Source organism: Gastrolobium bilobum, unplaced genomic scaffold, assembly GCF_033153095.1.
Source record: "Gastrolobium bilobum isolate Gb01-03AN ecotype WA unplaced genomic scaffold, APGP_CSIRO_Gbil_v1 utg30848, whole genome shotgun sequence".
NCBI classification, from domain to species: domain Eukaryota; kingdom Viridiplantae; phylum Streptophyta; class Magnoliopsida; order Fabales; family Fabaceae; genus Gastrolobium; species Gastrolobium bilobum.
The window spans coordinates 36,833-50,208 of record NW_026895941.1 but is presented as its reverse complement, the minus strand read 5'-3'; the positions used below and the strand labels follow the sequence as shown (position 1 = coordinate 50,208).

Sequence of the window (13,376 nt, the reverse complement as noted above, 5' to 3'; positions counted from 1 at the left end):
GAAATAGATAAAAACAAAAATGAAGAGAGGTTAGGGAGACGAACTTGTAACATAGCTATATTATTACCTATAAATTTGTGACACCCTCCCTTGTACGCGTCCAAGGGGGTTGTCTGCTAAGCGGATTAGAATCGAAATGTTAGCGAGAAAGTTCTGAAAATTTGGTTTTTAGTCTCATTAAAATTTGTAGTCAAATCTGGTCTAAAAATTTAAAACCGTGTGAAACTTAGTAAAATACATGGCTTGCTGAAATTGTCATTTTTCTGAAAACCTGTCTGTCTTGCCAAAAATGATAATAAATCGAGCTTTCAGAATTTCATTGTAAAGTTTATATAATCTGAAACTAGACATGTGGGGCTTCGTGTGCATATAAATTATAAGCGAATCGGAGGTCTGTAGCCCCACGAAACATAACTCGCAAAGTGCTCGCTAACCAGTTTATAAAACAATATTTAAAACCTTCAGAAATTGTTTTTCGCAAAACATAAGCAGAATTTTCCAAAGTACAAGCTGACCATAAAATCTTAAAAACAGCAAGTAAATCCCTCTTCTAACAGTAGTCGATACTTCCAAAATAATACAACAATATAACATGTTCAGCCACATGCAAAAGACAAGGCAGACAATAGCAGAAATGCCAAACAGCAGCAGTCAACAACAAATATCCAAAACTACAACGTCATCATATGCTCTTTCGTCCTCCTGCAATTTTATAAAAATTGAGCCCCCGAAAGGGTGAGAAAAATATCAGTAGTGTGATAGTAAAATCAGTAAAGTAACGATATTAGACTAGGTACAAAATTCCAAAACAGTCACATCAACATATAGTTTTTCCATACAGATGCTAACATATAATCATAGTGCGTATATAACGCCAAAGTACTAATCATGGTGCGTATATAACGCCATAGTCATCAGAGTGCGTATATAACGCCATGGTAATGTACGCTCATAGCACTGCAGTGCACGTACTAGCATACACAGTGGAGATTCCATATTGGCTCCCTCAGAGGTGAATTCCAACTGTGACCTATGCGAACGCAAGCCAAGTGTCCCATACCCTGGTACCGGAGGGATGCCTATATGATGTGTGCTCAATCATATGCTTACTTATATTATATAATTCGGTTTCCAGAATGAATGCATAATGTTGTATGCTATGACATGATTGACTTTACACACACATGAGAAATGCAGTTTTATGATGTGCATATGCATGACTAGATTATAATCATAATATCATATAATTCGGTTTCCAGAATGAATGCATAATACCAAACTGCCGCATAACAATTACTTCTCATAGCAGAATTTCCATCATGTCAAGTTCATAGCCAGAATGCATATAACATATAACGGAATGCGAATCCAAGGCACATGTGAGCAACAATTCACAATTTCATACACTAGCTAATAGTCACAATAGGTCTCACCACCAAACACTTACCTTGTGAGTCCAAGTATCAATCAAACAGCACAACAATAGTCCACGCTGTTAGGGAATTTGCGCACCTAATATACCATTGCACCAAATCAGAATTTCATATAATTTTTCCTATAATTCACAAACAATTTCTACGCCTCCTACTCTTGCACATAATCGGTTTTCACGATTCTCATAATAAATTAATTTTCCAACTTTATATCATTTTTCTAACTTGCTACATTAATAAAAATCCAAGGTTCTTCCTTGTATCCAATTCAGTTTTACCATGCTTCTTTTCCTAGACAAATTTCTAATTTCATAACAATTTACCAACATATAACGGTGTGTAATACCTTATATTTTTATTAACTTTAACCTTATGCCTTTTAGTTAATTTGAGGAGCTCAAACTTTTAAGTTTCGAAGACGAAACTTTTTTTAAGGAGGGTAGAATGTAATACCCCATTTTTTAATAAAATAATATAGGCGTTATATACCCTATTTTTCCAAGCTCCAAATCGGTTCTTTAGGCTCCTAAACTAGATTAATTTTCTGACTAAAGGTTAATACCTCAATTTGTTAACAACGAAAATTACAAGTCCCTCATGCATTCAGGTTCGGTTAGGCTGTACTAGGTGTTCACAATTAATTTAATTACATGTCCATTCCTACGAGGTCTAAGGTGTGCTAGGAGGAACTTATGAGCATGCTGTACCTTTAAATTTGACATATACAATACTAGGTTCATCAATTCAGTCCCACAAAACAGGTTTAACAAAGTTTACAAGAGGGCTATTTTTGAGTCTCAAAACGCTAGGTTCAAGAGGGCAGAGACAGAGGCAGAACAAGTACTAGAGATGGAAAATAAACTACTTCCTAATATGCTTGTATACCGAAATAAGTAAAAGGATAGAGTTTTAATCTCGATTTATTCACTTGCATGCATTCAACTCTCACTGCTGCATGGCCGACCAGAATTAAGGAAGATTGACAAACAAGAAGTTACTTCCTAGGATGCATATATCAAACCGAAACAGAGAGGGTAAGGGGGATTCGGTTTACACTATATTACCTCTTTGCAATCAGTCCAAGTTCCACAATTGGCCAAGTTGGTGGTCTCCGAGATTGGTGCTATAGTCGTTACACTTCGACCCTCCTAAGAGCACGGTTTCAGTTGCATGCAAGGGAGGCTATCTACTCTTCAAAGGACTAAGTTCACAGCTCCTTGCTGATGGTTGTTTCGGCTGGACCAAGGGAGGGAGGGATGGCTGTGAGCTTAAGCTTGATTCTGTATGCAGAAGAAATCCTCCTCAGCCGAAAGTGGTATAATGGGACAAGAAAACAACAAAGACTTTTCTTCGCCTCCTAGATGTGTCTTCGGCCGAACAGATGAAAAGAGGGAATAAGCTAGATGATGGTCCTTATTCTGGTACAGATCACGGTTTGGGGAAGGTGTGATGAAGGGAGAAGATGCATGCAAATTTCTCTTTGGTGATCTTTCTCCATTCGCTCACGATCAAGAGGAAGGAACAGGCCAGGTTTTCGTTTCTCATTTTCATAAAATGTAACCAGCTTATATTTTCACTCACACAGCGCCGATTGAGGAAGAAGATAGATGTTGGAGGCTGTTTGCAATGCTACAAAGAGTCAGAACCTATTGGGCTTTACCCCCCTTCATGCGCATAATGTGAAAGAGGAGATAAGGGAGGATGTGGTTTTCAACCAATAAAATTACATGCAAGTTGACTTCTCCATCCTAATTGGTTGAATGCTGGATAAGGCTGACTTGGGTTGTCCAATATAACAAGCAATTAGAATTTCTTCTTACCCTATCAACCTATGCGCATAACAAGAGACTACAAAGAAAATGAGCTTGCCATGTGGAGCTCCTAACCAATAGAGGACAGCCATGCGATTTTTCTTAGGATAAGGTTAAGATGGATAAAAGTGTAGGGCTGAAACTAGGTCCCACAAAAGGGCTTATGGGCCATCGAATTTGGGGTAATTGGACCCAAAATTTATGTTTATTGACTATCCTATTTAAGGACTAACTCATGCATTATTATTTTATGTCACTCTCTAATCATTTACTAAAGGTTTAATTCATGGAGCTAAAATTAATCACATACTTATAAACAATATTCGAATTCAGAAAATATCCCTTCTTAATTCCTAATAGCATGCATGCACACAATTAAATTTCCAACTTGAATTTATTCCACCCTGAACATAAATATATATTTTGAGTTCAAACATGCATTATCTTACTAATGGTAGTTTGTATACATTCCTAATTTTTACAGGATGTTACACTCTCCCCACCAAATTTTGATGTTTGTCCCCAAACTTCGTCTTACCATCCCAAAAGCTGCTGATTTCAAATGTCTATACGATTTCATTCAAACACTACATTAGGTTACTTCCAGGTAGGCCTCTATAAAGTCATTGGACATTGACCCGGTTACTATAAACAAATAGCACCTAACCTATTCACCAGGGGTATATATATCCACGCTTTACTCACAGGAAGGAGATAAAACTTTTCTAAACTTATTCGTAACAAAACAAATACCTGGTTATCCTTTTATCAACATCAAAAATCTTGCTCCCACAAAATGACGTAAAACTGACGTATGAGCTTACCAACAAATAACTCCAGCTTTCAACATTTATCATGAAGCTCATAGCTCTAGCACATATTTAGTTGGCAAACTAAATAAATCCATTCACAAAACACTTTTCATTAAGTAACTTAAATAACAATATTAGTGGGGCATAAGTGAACAGAATTTTATTCACCCGATTCAGGATTGCAACACAGGAAATAGAACATAACAATAAACAGGTGGCTCCTCAAAATTCCTATATCAACACTCACCCTAGATGTCTCACCCTACTACTACTCAACCGATCATAAATTTAAAGGTCTAAAAAAAAAATACAATTAACAAGTCAGTGGCCTACATCAAAAGTTCCTAAGAATGTAGGGGTCCATTTATCAATGAAGTAATATTACCTCCATTACCTGTGCACATATAAGAGTCAATTAACTAAGATCTCCAATTTTAAATGTTTCGTCTTTGTAATGTGCATGTTACAACTTCTTAGAAGTGCCATCACCTCCTACTTGATTCTTATCAATAATAACGGTCCAGTTCACTCGCTAAACACATCACACATATGCATTATATTCAGGTTTCTACATTAGTCACCTTACCTAAAAATATCACAGATAGAATTCTATTTTCATTATCCTTCAGGAATTCAAGCAAGTAAAACAGAGAACATTACATTCTAAATTTCAAATGAGAAGAATTTTCGTAAAATCAAAAAACTTTTATCCTACGTTTCATACCTATCATGTTAAGTGGTACCCCTCATACAGTTCATCAAAACACCCGTATGAGGAAACTTCCTCGAGCTTTTCGCTGTCCTTAGTACCTCGGACGTAATTGACTCCACAGATGTGTGGAAGTGTTAAATTGGATTGAATACCCTTTGGTTGGTGAGCATGAAAAATTCGGCCTATAGAGGGCATGTATGGTTTGAGGATGTAAAAATTATGTAATTGATGTGGTGTGGTGGTAAATGGTGTTTCAATAAGTTGTATGTTGGTGTGGTGAGGTGAAATTAGAAGGAAAAATATTGGATGATGTCTGAGTGTGCATTCGGCCTATGAGAAAGGAATTAGAAAGGATGTTACTAGCATGGTTTTAAATTGAATGAGGGACTTGAATTAGTGTATGGTAAGTCCAGGAAACCATGGGAATTATGAAATAAAATTAAGAACATTGTTTGGAAATTCTTGGCCAAATGGTCGAACCTATGCATGTGTGGAGGGTGGATTTTGAAGCTTTTTAATCTTGATGATTGAACCTTGTATTGATGATCCTTGTGTGATCATTGTAGGTTGCCTCTCACGGAAGGGAACTTGGAGCTTTGAGCTTGGTGGGTTGCTTTTGGTCCTTGACCAAAGGAATTTTGACGTTTCTTGTGGTACCAAGCTCGGTGACAGATTAAATTGGAACTGTCAAGTGAATGAGATTAATCAGGTAATCCCTTGGTACTGGGATTTAATCCCCGTATGTGTTACACCATGATCCTTGAGGGTAGTTGTTGGAGGTGTATGTTGGTAATGTAGTATAACATGTTCAAGTATTATTGTATGTATAATGGTATATAGGATGTGCCGTGTCTCTGGCCAGTAGACTGTTGCCTTCAGGCGTTAAGGACTTCCACTGGATAGGTCTCCATGAGGGAGTTCCAGTTGACCTGGGGTCATGGTGTGTCATCCGTTGAGGAGCACACTAGGAACGTCTCAGGTGTATATGGATGGAGGGTGTCTTGTTTGATGTTCTGGGAACACTTCCTTGGATTGGAACCCGTAGGCTATATGTCGAGGCCAATAGGCCGGATGTTGCGTGGTATTGACATCGACCATTCCAGCTTCATCGTATTTTATTCCCTATGCTTCCCTACTTCACTAAATCCCTTGTTTTATCCCGTTTTGAATGTTGTAGTATATTATTGATATACATCTGAGTGAGCCATTGGGCGGAGTAATCTCCAGAACCTCTGGGTTATTGAGATATATCCGTATATCCCACCCCGTTTTGGGGACTTTATTTTAGGTAGGGGCAGTGGTACCGGAGCGGCAGGCAAGAGGCTCGGAGGATGAGTATGGTAGCTGGAGTTTATTTTTCATTTTGCGGCCATTGGGCCTAGGCTAGACTTAGGACTTGAACAATGTATCTGAGCTAGGTTTATTCATTTTGTCCTCTTTGTTCATGTCACATTTTGTCTAAGTTTAGTCATCATTCTCGTGATTTATTTTGGAGATTATTATGTTGTATATTGGTTATGTTTTATTTGAGGTTATTGTAATATTTCTAATGAAACACTGTAGTTTGTAATATTGAGATCTTGTGTAATATTAAAGCATGCTATATGATGAAAGAGCAATAGGCTTATTCTAAGATATGGATTATGTTTTATGTCAAAAGAATGCATGCAAAGGAATTAAGAGTGCCACCCATGTTTATTAGATACCATTTTGGGTTAGATAACACACTTTGAAAAGTGGGATATGTTGGGAAAATAAAGGCAACTCTGGCAAAATTTCTATAAAATGGCAGATTTTGAGTGAAGCCATGGAATACAGACTGCCCAAAATCCCTTGCACTTGGGGCTGTCACTGTCTGTTTTTGGGAAAATTATTCCCGCCTCAATTGTTGGTCAAATTAGGTGCATGATATATCTAATTGAAGCGTGAGGTGTATAGTTTGTTGTATAAAAATTTTAGAGCAAGTGGTTGAGTTCTTTGTTTGGAATCGTGCAAAGAGTGAGGGCTGTTTGGAGCCTTGTTTGAGGTTGGTTGGCAGATTTGCTTACGCAACTTCAAACGGTGATATCCAAAGCAAACAATAACTTTTTGGAGCGTGTGATAGCTTGTTAGAAATATAATTAAGTCTAGAATAATATATTAAAAGATGGGAGGTTCGTAACTTGCGGATTTTCCGCAGTAATTAAAATACTGAACCATGTTCGGAAAGGTAAAAACTGAAAAAGTGAGAATTATGCTAAGTGTGTTTATGGGAACTCCTTAGTGACTTGAGAGAAGTAGTATAAGATATTTAGGCATTTTTTTTAATTATTCCGCAATTATTTTTCAGTTATGGTCACAACTTTTATTTATTACATTATATTATTATTTTAAATGCTCGCGTAAAAAAAAGGAAAAAGTTTACTCGCATTTTTATAAATGAATTGTTGTGATTGTAACTATGCTTAAATTTATAACACCTCGCATTCCTAAGTTTAAGTATTGAAATATTAAATGAGAATTAAAGAGAAGGATTAGTGAAAATCCTGAATATAAGGCCAAAATACAAAGAAAAGACAAAACGGTAAATTAGCCACGCAAACAACCCTAGGAAGTAAATTTAGTAGAAGGTCTCAGATGACAAAGATAACCCTAGAAATGGATTCAGAACGAAAAATTGAGTGGTTAGACAAGTTTCAGGAAATTCAGTGAATAGTATTTTTACCGGATAAAAGTACTACGGTACAGTTGCACCGTAAAGCATGCCAATTGAGTTTTTAGCTCTAGGTTTTAAATATGAGTTATAAATGGTCTATAGAACTAGGAATATGATTTCTGATAAAATTTGATGGAAGTAAGTTAGTTTGGGGAAGCGTGCCAACGACGCGCGCAACAGCTTAAAACTGCAGTATTTCCGAATAACTGGAAAACTCAGGATTCATCTGATCAAGTATAATTAAAGGACAATGGTTAATGTAAAAAAATTAGAGTTTCTAAATAGGTTGTGAATTTACGGACGTTTAGTGGATTAAACGAGAGTTAAATCAGTTTGAAAACGCGTGAGGTGGCGGTGGGACCCACCCCACTTAAACCACTTAAGCCACATAAGCCTAGGACACTATTCATCATCACTTCCCTCCTCCCTCATGAAGCAAACCCGCAGCCCTCCTTCCCAAAACCCCATTTCCTCTTCAAATTTCGTTTCCTTATAACTCCATCAATACTTAACCAAATCAAGTGATTTTTGTGTTGAAATTTGTTGGAAACAACCTTCCAAACACATTGGTGGCATGCATTAGCCTTGAAACCCTCTCATTGGTGATATGTAGGACAAATTCAGTTATGAAATTGTGGAGAAAAATTGATGTTCATGGAGTCATTTGGCCTTCCATTGCTTGGATAAGTCTTGGAGGAGTATCAAGCCTTGATTGTGAGTATGTTTCTACATCAATTTCATGGTTAATTTGGTAGATCATATTTATGAACCCTAGACCTTGTCTTGTTGATTTGTGATGTTAGAGAGCTCAAATGGAAAATGTGTATTAGATGATAATGTCTTAGAATGATGTGTTAGAGCTAGAAATGAAATGAAATTTATTGGTGAAAAATATGATTTGGTAACTTAGAAAATTTGGAGGTTGTCATGCCTTTGAATTTTGAAAATGTGTTAGGATTTTGTTAGTGAGTTGTTGTATGATTATATGTTGATTTAATGAGATTGTATGAGGTGTAGAGTGGTCAAAATGGAGTGAAGATCCGTTGGAATTGTTTAGGCCACAATTCGGCCATTTAGAGAATTGTTGGGAATTGATGTTGTTTGCATGGCTTGGATGATGTATCATGTATTAAATGGTATTTAGATGGGTTGTGTGGTAGTTGGAAAGTGGAAGAATCAATGAAAAATAATTGAGGGTGTTAAATGCCATAAAGGATCCTAGAGTAAAATATTAGACAAAACGTTGTTTAAAAGACGAAAAGTGAAAAACGGCACTTGGTATGGCCTTTTGGCAACCTAAGGATGCCTAAGAAAATGAGAAAGAAAATTTAGAAAAATAAATCTCAATTTTACACATGTTTGGCCGAACCTACAAGGGTGTAGGGGAGGTTTTGACATTTTTCGCGTTTTGATAGAATTATCGTGTACTGATGATTCGTACATGGTTATTGTAGGTTGCCGTACGTCGATTTGAACCCCGAACCGTGAGTCGGTGGATTTCCCTTGGTCATGGACCAAGTGGTATTGAGGTAAGTGGTTGAATCATGCTTGTAAAATTGTTAGCTGGCATGTGTTCGTATTAGTTTTGAGTAATTAGGAATGTCCTCTGTGTAGGCATTATGTCGAGTAACAAGCATGGAACATAAACTACTTGGAGCTAAGTGGAGAAACACATTGAGGTAACCTCTTGGTACTGGGGCTTGTTGCCCTTGTGTGTTCCACCATACTCGTTGAGGGTGATGGTAGGAAATGTATATGAGTAATGTAGAATGACATGTGCATGCATTGAGTATTTATAAGGGTACATATGTACCGAGTCTCTGGCCAGTAGACAGTTTTTGCCTTCGGGCATTTCAGACTTCCATTGGATAGGTCTCCGAGAGGGAGTTCCAGTTGACCCAGGGTCGTGGTGTGTGATTCGGATAGGAGCACACTAGGAAGTCTCGGGTGTATGCGGATGGGAGGGGTACCTTGGTTAGTTATTCTTGGAACACGCCTTGGATGAGACCCGTAGGCTTATATGTCGAGGACGTTGCGTGGTATTGGTAGCTACCATTCCCGCTTCGTCGTATTTTGTATTCCTATATTCCCCAATTTCTCTAAATCCCTTGCTTTATCCCGTTTTAGAAAGTGGTTATTTTATATTATTTATATGCATCGAAGTGAGCCATTGGGCGGAGTTTTCTCCAGAACCTCTGGGTTACTGAGATATATTCGTATATCTCACCCCGTCTTGGGGGCATTATTTCAGGAGGTAGCAGTGGCACGGGAGCGGCGGGCAAGAAGCCCGTAGGATGAGTCATTGGAGGACTTGCACTTTTGCATTTTGATGGCCATTTGGCCTAGGCTAGACTTAGGGCATGAACATCCCATATGTACGTAGGATGAGTTTCATAATCATATTTATTCATGTCATTTTTCTTAAGTCTAGTTGTACATGTCTTTTAAGCTTTATGTTTCAAGTTGTAATTAAAGTTATGAAGTTGTAAGTTGTAACATGTAAGTGAAATATTGTAATTGTACAATGGATACATGATGTAATATGATGGAAAGGATTTAGGCCTATTTTAGGATTATAATTATATGTATGTTGAGAAATTGCATGTAAATGGACATTGGTGATTGAAACAAGTTAAGGATTTATAAAGTGAGCCATATGGTATAAATTGTGTAATAACTATAAACTGAGTTGGGTTGTAAGTGCCCCAAGGCATTGTTGGTCCTTGTGTGTGCCACCCATTGGTTATTAGGTACATTTGAGGTACTAGAAAGCAATTACAAATTTGGGGATTTTAGGAAAAACAAAGGAAACTCTGGCGAATTTTCTGTAGAATTGGCAGAATTTAGATGAAATTCAGGAGAGCATATCTCCCTCCATAGAGGTCAGATAGGGACGTTCCATACGCCATTTTAAAGCTTGGTATGTCCCCTACATTGTGTTAAAATATGATAAATGTATGGGTTTAACGAAGCCCTGTAGAAACCGGCGAACATTGACTGTCCAGAACGCACCTGTACAGGGGCTGTTTCTGGCAGTTTTTGGGAATTTTATTCCTGCTTCGTTTCTCGGTCAAATTAAGTGTATGATATATCAAATTGAAGCTTGAGTTGTCTAGTTCATGGTATAAAAATTTGAGAGCAATTTAGTGAGTGGTTTTGCTGAAGTAATTCGTGGAGTGCAGGATGTTTGGAGCTGTTTTGGGGTTGGTTGGCAGTTTTGCTTATCCAACTTCAAACGGTGATATCCAGAGCAAACGAGGTCGAAATGACTCATGTGATGGTTCATTGGAAAGGTATTTAAGTAAGAAAATACATAGCTAAAGAGGAAGGACTGGTTTTTTGTGGTGTGTCCGCAGAAAAATAATAACCGAACCATGTTCGGATGAATGGAAAACGTAAAATCGAGAAATTAGCTAAGTAGGTTTATGGGAACCCCTTAGTGTCTTGTATTGAGTAAAATAAGATAAAAAAATAGTTTAAAGAATTATTCCGCAAGAGTTTACAGTTATGGTCACAGCTATTAATATTATGCTTTTTATTGTTTTAAATACTCGCGTAATAACGGAAAAAGTTTATTTGCATTTTTATAAATGAATTGTTGTGATTGTAACTGCGCTTAATATCATAATCAATGTTAACAATACCGGTGTACAACGGGCTGTTACAAATTTCATAATCAATGTTAATAATACCGATGTTCAACAAGCTGTTACAAAAACGAAGTCTTGGGCAGAAGCTATAGGCTTGGAAGATAGCATACAGGGAGATCAGTCAAACTAGGAGTCATATCTTGTCCAAGAGGAACCTGAAGTTCTAAATCCCAAGAATGGGGAAGTGTCTGAGTGAGGCTTCCAGTCGATTGTAAAAGAAGATGATACTATCAACATTAGGTGCTTAAAAGAGGCCAAAGAGCGGATGAGGAAGCCATGGGTCAATGCTCTTATTGTCAAATTACTGGGTAAGAAGATTGGAGTAGGATTCATGAAGAAGAAGCTTGAGGGGTTCTGGGCTAAATCGAGTGTTATCACAGTTGCTGACTTAGGGAATGAGTACTTCTCAGTCAAGTTCACGCGCCTTGAATACCTTAACCTGGCTATTATGGGAGGACCTTGGATTATTCTGGGCCACTATCTTGCAGACAGAAGGTGGGAGCCAGGGTTTGTTCCAGAAAAAGCCAACATTCACAAAGTTGCTGCTTGGATACAGCTTCCAGGTATCCCTCAGGAATACTTTGAGTTTCACTTCTTGAACTTTATTGGTAACCTCATAGGAAAAGTCCTTAAAGTGGACAAAACCACCACCATTGGTGACAGAGGAAAATTTGTGAGGGTCTGTGTTCTCTTAGACCTCTCGAAACCTCTAAAAAGAAAGTATGAAGTAGAGGATAATAAGATGAAAATAGAGTATGAAGGGCTCTATCTCATCTGTCTGCACTATAGAAGGTACGGGCACAGTAATACCACTTGTCCTGACCTTTGCAGACAACCCCCTCCTCCGAATAATCCTAAAGTGAGGGAGATGTCCCCTGAATCCGCTCTAGGAGTTGAACAAAATTATGGTGTGGGCCTCTAGATGATTGTTAAATGCCGAAAAAATCCACTCCAAGTAAACAGAACAGTACCCCTTCTGCTAAGAGATCTTTTTGCGCTGATCGCTACAATGGAAAAAACCTTCTTCCTTCCACCTCTGAAAATGGTAAAGGGACTCAGAGCAACGCCAATCAGCAACAAATGTATCCTCCCAAGAAAAAGGGCCTTACCCATTCCTCAACAGAAAATATTAATCCCAACCTCCTTGTCACACAACTCATTCAGAAGTTGGTGTTTAGTGCTGAAGCTAGTAAGAAACCTCTTAGTAGAAACCTACCTGTTAAGCCTATACCTGGCTTAGGGGCTTTAAATATGACTCTGCTCTTTGTCGGACTGGTTCTTCCCGCAACCAAGTTCATACACGTACCATTCCTCTTACATTAGGGACTGGTAGCGCTGTCTGGAAATTTAACCAGGATTCCATGAGATCCGAAGACAAAATGGCTCAGGATCTCTCTCCTGGCCCCTCATCTGGGAAGCCACCCTCTATCACATCCAATTCTATTCCTCCTACCACTTATGCTGATTCTTCTCCTCTAAATCAGTTTGATTCCCCTCTGGTCTCTACAATGAATTTAGATGACTCTCGTACTTTAGATAAACATCCGGATGAGGCTATCACCCAACGTCTGTCTTTGGGAGGAACCACATTTGGTATGGAGGTATATCAACAATACAGCGCTAAGACGGATGTTGATAAGATTACAAGTCCCCAGGTTCTTTATAATCTTGGGAACCAAAACTCTTGTTAATGATCCACCTTGTCTGGAATTATAGGGGAGCGACCAAGAAGCCTTTTAAGAACACCTTGAGGAACTTTGTGAAAAATCACAAGATTGGTATGGCTGTTATTTTAGAGCCTAGAATTAGTGGGGTTTCAGACCTAAGGAAAATCAAACAACTCAGGTTTAGTTATCACATAATGAAAGATGCTTCTGGTTTTATGGGGGGCATTTGGCTGCTGTGGAAAGATGAATGCCTCACATTAGGCTTATTGAACAATCTAAACAATTCATTCGTATAGATTGTTGTCAGAAGAATAGTCCCAACTTTCTGTTGACTGTGGTTTATGATAATCCGCGAGAGGAAATTAGAAATGACTTGTGGATGGATCTTAAAAAAATTACTGACACTGTCTCTGGCCTTTGGGCTGTCATGGGGGACTTCAATGAGATTATATCTGCTTTTGAAAAGAAAGGAACTCCTGTGAACCTGACTAAATGTTCCAAATTCATAGAGGTCCTTGATGTCTGTAATATTGCGGATATTGGTTATTTTGGTGCTAAGTATACTTGGAGAGGGTTCTAAATACCTTCACCTTGAT

At 38.0% G+C, this 13,376-nt stretch overlaps 1 protein-coding gene and 1 long non-coding RNA gene across 2 annotated transcripts; one reads left to right on the top strand and one right to left on the bottom strand.

Moving 5' to 3' along the window:
• Positions 1-349: 349 nt before the first annotated feature.
• On the bottom strand, positions 350-3,110 carry LOC133296895 (uncharacterized). The gene is made up of 3 exons (XR_009749571.1): positions 2,498-3,110; positions 1,448-1,512; positions 350-702 (listed from the first exon to the last, which is right to left on the bottom strand). It is a non-coding gene; the product is annotated as an uncharacterized LOC133296895 (long non-coding RNA).
• An 8,268-nt stretch (positions 3,111-11,378) lies between these two features.
• LOC133296898 (uncharacterized) lies at positions 11,379-12,035 on the top strand. The gene has a single exon (XM_061495944.1). The coding sequence runs from the start codon at positions 11,379-11,381 to the stop codon at positions 12,033-12,035; it is 657 nt and encodes a 218-aa protein (XP_061351928.1).
• The last annotated feature ends 1,341 nt before the right edge of the window (positions 12,036-13,376 follow it).